The sequence below is a fragment of the Papaver somniferum genome, chromosome 8 (assembly GCF_003573695.1).
Source record: "Papaver somniferum cultivar HN1 chromosome 8, ASM357369v1, whole genome shotgun sequence".
In the NCBI taxonomy this organism is placed as follows: Eukaryota; Viridiplantae; Streptophyta; class Magnoliopsida; order Ranunculales; family Papaveraceae; genus Papaver; species Papaver somniferum.
In genome coordinates this window covers 168,250,312-168,259,228 of record NC_039365.1, presented here as the reverse complement: position 1 = coordinate 168,259,228, position 8,917 = coordinate 168,250,312, and the positions used below count along the sequence as shown (strand labels likewise).

The following is an 8,917-nucleotide window of genomic DNA, read 5'->3' as shown; positions in this document are numbered from 1 at the left end:
TGAAGAAGGAGTTTGTCCATATACATGTTTGTTTATTTCAGTGACTTGGTCATTTTTTAATGTTCGGGAAAACCTTATTGTTTTCCAAATCTTGCCTTGATTACTTGAAAGCTAAATGTTATTCATGCTGGGCACCCCTTTTAGGGATGATGTGCTCACCCATTCTCACTTTCAGTTTCAGAGACAGATTAGAGTTGCGCAGCGAAAGCTTCAACTGTTGATTTTGTTAGTTGGTTAACTTTTAATACGTTTATTTCATTGCAAATTGTATTGTAAACCAAATGACTATTGTATATGTATCATTTGAGAGGAGTTCTTGTATATATATGTTTCTGAGCGGGGCTAGTTTTGGGTTAATTTTTGTAAGATTTCGTAATTGAATGTTTAAGTAAATGATTAAGTTTTTAGTGCCTCTTATTTAGTCAGCTGCTAGCTTAGGGGGCGCTACAGTACCATCCAAGTTATTCCTTGTGTTTGATTAAAGACTCGCTGATTTCTATTAGCTCGAGTAAATCAAAACAAGAGAGAGATATTAACTCCTTGAGATACTTTTACCTTGATTGAGTCTGACTGTTTAGTTGATTATCTAGAAAGTATTTGGGAGTTAGTCCATACAAATTCCTAAGAGAAATATTGGGTGGTGTTGTTAGACCCCCGCTTTTTCAGATAGACTTGTGAATTTCTTGCGAGCCAGAGATGCCATAGTGTAAAGCTGTAGATTCCTTTTGTTGTTGCTGGTAGCCTTGTATCGAGTACTTGATTGATGTTATTTGATTTTTGGGGTATTGTTGTTGAAAAATTTGGACTTCTTGGGAGGTGATGTATGATGAGGTTCCACAGTTGTGCAGCTTGGGTACATTTGAATAAAAGGTGTTGTTCGGTTTCTCTTTGATTGTTGCAAACTGGGAATAAGTTTGTAGATGTGAGGTTGATGTGATGGAGTTTGTCAAATGTTGGCAATCCTCCTAAAGAAACTTTCCATAAGAAAAGTCTTATACCACCTTCATAATGCAAAATTTCTCTGTCTAATTTCAGGTACCCTCACCTAATTTCTTTGTCTCTCTTTGAATTGCAAATGTACAACACAAAGCTTGAATCCACGACCATCTCTAAGAGTAGTTATTTGTTAAAAAAAAATTGCTATTGTTCTCTTTTGGGTGCATATCAGCATTTGTTAAATTACATAGATTCTTGAAACATAAATTTGAACTCTACATTCCTATTCCTCACAATATTAACAAATTAACGATAACGGTTGGTTTCAAATATCAAAATTTGAATAGGTGTGTAAATCATCATGGTGTAAATTGAATGTGATAAAAATCTAATGAAAATACTGAACTGAAACGTGAGGGGTTCCTGAAGATTCCAGTTCCCACGTCTCTTAAATTTTATTTTTACTGATTAATATGTATTGTTTTTCACTGTGTGCGTTTTAAGGGTTTTCAAGTGTTAAGTGGAAGGAAAAACTACCCGTTATGATCTGCTGGAGTGAGTACAGAAACTTGGAAGAGTCAATACATATTTTTTGTTGCTTTGGCAATTTGGATGATCATAGGGTATTTGTTTTGATAAATGGGTTGCAGTTGTGGCTATACCTAGGTAAACAAAGTTTTGTATTTGTTTTAAAATAGTTTTGGGTAAATACTTAGACCTGTTAAGTTGTTCGATGATTTGATAATATCTGTTTGCTTAATGTGTGAGAATTGTGGAATCGTTGAGGGAATTTTATAAAGAATCAGTAGTTTGATAAATGTGTCTAATTTTTGATATTTTTTTTTGGGAAATTGGAGGCACTTTGGATAAATGAAAGAAAGGTACTGTATCATTTATGGAGGCTATTTTGGAGACAAAAATAGGCAAATGACGTCTTTTATCTTTAGGGGTGTATTGACACGGTTTGATAGTTGTTTCTTTTTTTGTTTATTTTGGCATACAACTTCATCATAACAACATCAACAATTTTTTATTCAGCACCGACGAATAGCGACATTATGCAAATTGTTGCTGATGCAGTCCAAATTTGGCTACGAAGATGCATCCAGGACTGTTATCAAGTTGTCCACAGTGAGTTTGGTATCTTTGGATTCCACTGGGATAATATACACATCATTACGCAGGGAACTTTCTGAAGTTCACACTTCTGACTAAAATGGTTTAGTCTTTATGCACATGATCTACTTACTGCGCCAGTAGTACTTTTGATTAGCTGCATCAATACTAAGCAAATTTTGCTTAGAAAAATTACAATTTTTTTACGATAACCACTTTCTACTCTCCAACTCGCGTAGAATTATGGTAAGCATATATCCTTCATTTCACTATGTTGTTTGCTATATATTGTGGTTAGATGTTTTTATGAGCAGATTCTGGGTGCATATTCCGAGAAAAGCGTCCAGTACAGCTTGGACCAATATGATCCGGCCCATATAGTGTCAGATGGGTAATCTTTAACAACCAAGTCTGGTGGTGACAGTGGAGAGAAGCATCTACAATTCATATGTCATTAGTGTTAATGATGAAACTTGAATATTTATACCTGCAGAATGCCGATGTCGCACCATAATATTATATCTTGCTCTCACAGGAGTAAGCACGGACGACAATGGAATTATGAGTTAGCTTGGTTATCAAGGTTTCCAAAATATCTCTAATATGTTGTTATATATTGGAGAAAAAAGCATGGTAAGATTGATATTAAAACGATGCTATCACCAAGAAGCTGAGGAAAGTAAAACAACATTTACCTTTGCACAGACCTGATCATATCCTTTACTTGTACTTAATACTTAGTAGTCAATCCAAGGTTCATTATTTGGTCAATGCACACATTCTTGAGCGAAGATTTTCCTCGTAGCTAAATTCAAGTGATTGTGGTTAGTTTCCATGAAAGTGAAAATATAAGTTTTGCAAGCCTAAGAAAGGTAGATGCAGCTGAAATATGAAGGGTTGTGTAGGTGTGGTACTTCACTCTAAGCTGCCAGAAAAGTCTATCCTTCTGTAAAAATGAAATGAGTTGACGAAAAGTCTAAGCTTAATGCAAAAAACTACATTAGTTAATGAATCTTATAAAAGACCCAAATGCAGTAAAGAACAAATAGATGAAGCATAATACAATTAGTGTGTTTATCAATACCTTTAGGATAATGGGTTCCTGACCATCTCCACCTCCTTTGATTTATTTCAAGCATCTACACAGATACTGCAACCATTGCTCTTAAAAAATGATAAACATTGTGTTGGTCGAAGCACCATCTCCTGCAAAAAGCCATTAATGGATTAGTATCCTTTAATGGAAAAGATAATGACTCAGTGCAAATATATATTTCAATATCGTTGAGCACAAACAATACTTTTTCAAGGTCTCCCTTAATCAAAAATGTGGAAGGCTAAGGAGATTAGTAGTTAAATATAAGGTATGGTCAACCAAATCAAAATTATGGGAAAACAAAACCATTAAAACCAATCAACACAACTATTGAAGACTTTCCAAATAGAAAACTGATTGAAATACCTAATCCTAAGATTCTAGGGCTTACTTATGATACCGGAAAATAAAAATCCAATATTAAGAGAGAGAGAACTAAGAACCATGAATTGAAATACCTCAAAGAGTCATACTGTTCTTCTTCGATCTGTTGGGAAGATTTCTAGATGCATCTGAGTTTATAAGTAATAAATCTCATGAAAAGAAACGTATGTGGGTGAGTTAATGAGGTTCAAAAAAGATTCTATCTGATTGCCTCCACATTGATTTCAAAGAATAAACAAATATTCAACATAAATCTCATCGATTGCCAAGGTTTTGAAACGGACGGGTCTTAGTTCTTCTGTTCTATGCGTTTTGTTTTCATTTTTCATCAAGGGATTAATTAGACGTGTTGAATGAGAAACAGGCTGTGTACGTGAGACACTCCTAGACGTTGGATGAAGGCTTAAAATAGGGATGCATTCTAAGCCAAAATTTATCTTTTAAACTTTTCTCCACTTTTAAAGCAATGGAAGCCGTTGGTTGGAGAAAAAATCTTATTCACGTCCGTCGGATCAGCAAAAACACATAGGTATGTTATCAGAAAAAATCTTATACAAGGTAGATAGGTATGTTATGTTGGTGGCCCCACCAACCCTGGGGCCGATTAAAGTCATTTCATTCTCTCTATTTTGTAACGCCCAGATCAAAACCATGTTCAGTATATCAGATTCAGTCCTTCCGCAATCTTTCTTCAATCTCTAAGAAAACCCTACGTATAGCATTCTCTCAATTATTCCCCAGTACTTCCACCTTTTCATTATGATTTCATGGTCGCTCCAAATTCCCATTCAATTTCAGAATTTCTGAAATCAGTAACGGTTCCAGGTTTGCGCTAATGATGAGATTTCCGCTCAGATTGATTTATTAGTGAAATTACACCAGAAGAAACGGACGTCATGGATTCAATTGACTGCTGACTCTATAAATTGTCTCCAAAAATCATAGAACAGCATCAGTCTCACCAGTTCGACATGTAAGTTTTGCCTTCTCTCCTCCTCCTGTTTACATTTTCTATCAAAATCTGTTGCCTCTCGATTTATTCTTTTGTTGATGAACAAAAACACTTTTTTCCCTTTTTGCATTTGGGTTTCACTTTCTATCAGTTAACAATTTATTTTTCTATTAGCTATACGTCCCGCCTCTAAAAATCCCTGTCAATTGCTATGTTTAGTTTAGGTTTTAACTCCCAATTTTTGAGTTATGTCTTGATTCGACATACAGTATCAAAATTTTTCTGTAGAAAACATTCGATACTACGTCTAATATCAGACGACCAATTAAATCGGTTTCGAGGTCACATGCTTCTTCTTTTTCATTGCAAATTTAAGAAAAGTGGGTGTTTCAGTTGTCTTAGAGTTTCACTAAATTATTGTTCAGTAAATTTTGATCAATCATCTTTTTTAATTGGTCTCCTGATATTTGATTTAAATCCCTGTAGCTGCCCAAACAAAGAAAGCAATGGCATCACAAGTTACCTGCAAACTTCAAAAGGTAGGATCGTCAGCCACACATGGCACACTCAAGAGCTTACGATCGCTTGATGAAGGAAAAACAAGAATCATTTCCGTCCGTGTTACCAGGAAATGGGAAGAGTTGGATTTCATGTCGACCAACGATGTTACCAGCGTTGATATGATTATCTCTGACGAGCAGTTAACAATCAAGATTAAATGCACACCTAAATTTAAATACATCAATAAAAAAGTTAGAATGTGCTAAAACATTCATTGGTACAGGGAGAAAAGTTGCATGCCATCATACCCAAAAATCTTAATTGGAAGTTTGATAAGCAGATTCCGGAGGGTGTCTGTACTCTATGCAGAAACTGCACTTGACCACTGCTAAACCCAAATCCGTCCTGCACATAATGAGAAGCGGGGCTTCTTCCGGTGCACCACCTCCGTCACCGCTTTGGATGCCTATTCTGTGGCCATTATTCCCCAGAAATTCTGTTTCACTGAGTTTGAAGCATAGAATCAAACCTTCAGAACATACATCTTACAGGTAATATGAAACTGAATACTACCCGTATGTTGTTTCCTATGTTTTAACCATTTGTAGGTTACTTTTTATTTTGGTAGCTTGCACAACATTAAAACCATACGTAGTATTTGGCCTATTATCCCTTTTGTTTTCTTTGTGAATTACATCTAATGTTTTATTAATAGGTTGGATTTTACTAGCTATCTTAAAACGAAATAGAAGTGGATTGGGAAATGAATATGAAACATAATATTTAAGCCTTCCCTCTTCGTGTTGACGCATGTATTCATAAGAATATTGATCCATAACATCATCAGCATCATAAACAACATTTTTAAGTCTTCTCAACCAAAGGCCGGTGGCTTCATTACGTTGCCCAAATTTTTTTCGACTTCTGTGATACATCCATTTTGGGTTTACTGACCTTTGCAAACTTTCTGATGCAGATGTGGTTGGTTTCTTATAGACAGCCACCAGCATCCAGTTGCTTCAAAGGTTTGGTGGGCAATCAAGCCAAATGTGTGAGATCACAATTGAAAATTTCAGGTGAGCGCACTAATTTTACCATCACTGAATCCATTAGTGCATATGCATAATCAAATTCTTTTTTCCTGCAACAGGTGGCACAACTATGAAAATTGCTCTATGGGGATCTGCCGCCAACCAAGTAGGAAATGACACAATGGATTGCGACTCCATCCCCCGTCCTGTGTTGGTTGTCGTGTGCTCCACTTTTGTCAAGAACTACCAAGGTATCCAAAGGGACATGTAAATTAATTATTCAGTATTTTTCCACGTCGTTTACCTGCTGCATCTTAAACAAAATCTCTGACTCTGAAGAATCTAATTCAGGGAGAATCACCCTATCTTCCACAAATGCCACCAAAGTGTATGCGGATGCAGACATACCCGAAGTTGTTGAAATGCGAGAAAGGTTAGTATATACCTCCTTAATGTCATCTCCAGTTTCTAGGAATCCCACTCCATTTTCACTTAATATTTTTTGAGGCTCAAAGAACAATCATTGGATGATATGCATGTGCCCTTATGCTAGACCACCTCGCGATATTACGGTACCAATTAAGAAAGGAAAAATACCAGTACATATCTATCCTGACAACAGGAAAACAATATCTCAGCTGCTCTCTGCCAAATGGGATCTAACCTGCCAGGTAGTATTTTCATTACTGTATGAAATACATAATATCTATGATGTTTTAATCATTTGTTTGTTACTGCTATTTCGCAGTTGGAAATAGATCTCAGCCAGTAGTGTTTGTATAGCAATGCAATTGGTATTATTATGGGGTTTTCCTGTTGTCAAGCGAAAAGGTGACCAAGTAGTACTTGGTTGGTCATTTGAAAATATTAAGTTATCTGGACTTACAATTTCTTTTTAAAACCTTTGATAATTCTTAGTTCAATTTTGGACTCTATCATAGTAACCTAGGGAGTGACATCAATAGTTTCACACTACTCTCATGCGATATAGATCTTAGCCTAGGGGTTTATGCTAACTCATTTCACGTATAAATTGAACCGGCATTGTACTCATAATTTTTTTTTGCCCTGCTCTGTTGTTTAAAACTAATATTTTTCTGGACTTGAAGTTTCACATTCTGCTAGGTAGCTTTTAATATAAGTAAATGAAATTTGAATCTCTCAAATTGAGTTACTACTCCGATGTTGTACTCATAACATTTGTTTGCCCTGCTCCATTGTTTAAAACTAATATTTTTCTGGACTTGCAGTTTCACAATCTACTTGGTAGCTTTTAAACTTTCGCAGCGTAGTCCAGTGGGGTTGTTCTTTATGCTAAAAACTAAGTTGCATAACATTCCCTCTGTGATAAAAATTTGTCCAAAGGACCAAAATTACGTAGGTTATTCAATTTAAAGTTTGAAATGGGACCATTTTTGTGGTATTTGGGGAGTGACGTTCTCTAAGTTTATACCGGCATTCCAGTTGTTTAAAAATCTCTAAATTTTTTTGTGGCTTTGGATGCAGTGGAGTCTCGCAAGTCATCTGACATCTCCACATACACATTGTATATTGATTTGGTTTTACAAAGAAAGCTATATTCAGATGTGTGCATACTTATATTAACCAATACTTTATTTTTGATTTATGTTCATTATTTAAATGCAGGCCGCTAATGTCCTCATATGTAGCGCCACCGCAACTCATCCGCTGATTGAAAATGGGTGGCACTATCTTGCCCTCCCTCCGTGTAGCAAGAAGGTTATGGGTGATGATGGAGACCTTTGGTGCACTAAATGTGAATCCAGAGTTGAAATGCCTATCGCAAGGTAATCACCAAGAACATAGTTTTCAATCATTTCGACATGTCGAAAACTATCCATCACTTAAACCAATGCGCGGGTTTATGGTTCCTTTTTGTATCACAGGTTCATGGTCCGCTTTGAGGTGGACCACCACACTGGAACCACAGTCTTTGTAGCCTGGATGGTGAAGTCCAAAAATTGTCCCGTTCTACCGCAGCTGAGCTCATAGCGGCGTCAGAGGTAAAGCGGCGAACTCTGTTTTCACAAAAATGGAGTTATGTCTTATTATTTTCCCGTTTATCATTCAACTCTTAGCATCGCAGGATAATGCAAATTCTGCGGTAAAATTTGGATTCTCACATATACTTCAGCAAGCTGTTGATTTCCTAATTACTCTCAATTCCTTCAACATGAAGCTGAAAATACCAACCAGTTTCACCGTTACCCGCATTAACTCCCCTGGCAAAGGTGTTTTTGCGACTGAAAGTTGAAGGGAATTCAAACACTGTTGATGAACCACATGCAAAGAAACCTCGCCTTAACGAAACAACTGAAATGGAGGATAATAAGGATGAAGTTGCTGAATTATTTCCGCCTCGCCAACGCAATATAATTGAATAAGACATTACCTGAATCTTTATTCAGTGTTGTTATTTGTTTTATGTTTTCTTTGTTTGAACTCAGTGTTGCGCAATATACTTCCAGCCTTTATAATAGTTATGCTTAACTATCAGGTTATGCAATTCAACAATATGTCTTTTGTTATATAAGTTTCAAAACGTTAAATATCCGCAGTTCAAGATGATACTTTATATTATGATGGCTTGTTACTGGCTCTTAGTCTGCAATATAATTATCTTGGTTACTGAATTTTTTTTGGCCACTTTGTAAATCTGTTTTTTCTGGCACAATTTTCCATTCGAATTGTTTATAGTCTCACTTCTTATAGTCACAGGCACTATCTGCTCCATCAACTTCACTCAATATTGGAACTTCCAGTTTTCTACCATCCAATTGAACACGGAAATTTTCATTAAAAAAACACAGAACCGTGGGATTTGAGCGATAAAAACCAGAGAATAACATAGAGAAGAAGCCAGTCGCGGTCCGACAGCAA

The 8,917-nt window shown here is 36.1% G+C and overlaps 1 protein-coding gene across 5 annotated transcripts; it reads left to right on the top strand.

The window, feature by feature from the left end:
- Positions 1-4,132: 4,132 nt before the first annotated feature.
- Positions 4,133-8,615, top strand: LOC113303895 (replication protein A 70 kDa DNA-binding subunit C-like). 5 transcript variants are annotated; one of them, XR_003337875.1, is made up of 10 exons: positions 4,133-4,505; positions 4,971-5,536; positions 5,962-6,061; positions 6,136-6,267; positions 6,368-6,449; positions 6,570-6,687; positions 7,664-7,719; positions 7,757-7,824; positions 7,924-8,040; positions 8,217-8,615. XR_003337875.1 is itself a non-coding variant. In XM_026552980.1 (9 exons), the coding sequence occupies exons 3-9, from the start codon at positions 5,962-5,964 to the stop codon at positions 7,974-7,976; spliced, it is 609 nt and encodes a 202-aa protein (XP_026408765.1). In that variant the 5' UTR covers positions 4,133-4,505; positions 4,971-5,536; the 3' UTR covers positions 7,977-8,615. The 5 variants fall into 5 exon arrangements, 3 of the variants coding, with proteins under 3 accessions (XP_026408765.1, XP_026408764.1, XP_026408763.1); XR_003337874.1 differs by having other exon boundaries at positions 8,124-8,615; XM_026552980.1 differs by having other exon boundaries at positions 7,924-8,615.
- Positions 8,616-8,917: the final 302 nt, after the last annotated feature.

What these genes read in the sequence shown, in the direction of transcription:
- LOC113303895 (XM_026552979.1), top strand. Translation starts at nt 5,962, where the DNA reads ATGTGGTTGGTTTCTTATAGACAGCCACCAGCATCCAGTTGCTTCAAA. An exon ending in TTTTGTCAAGAACTACCAAG is followed by an intron (nt 6,268 to 6,367) that starts GTATCCAAAGGG and finishes AATCTAATTCAG; the next exon opens with GGAGAATCACCCTATCTTCC. An exon ending in GTTGTTGAAATGCGAGAAAG is followed by an intron (nt 6,450 to 6,569) that starts GTTAGTATATAC and finishes CCCTTATGCTAG; the next exon opens with ACCACCTCGCGATATTACGG.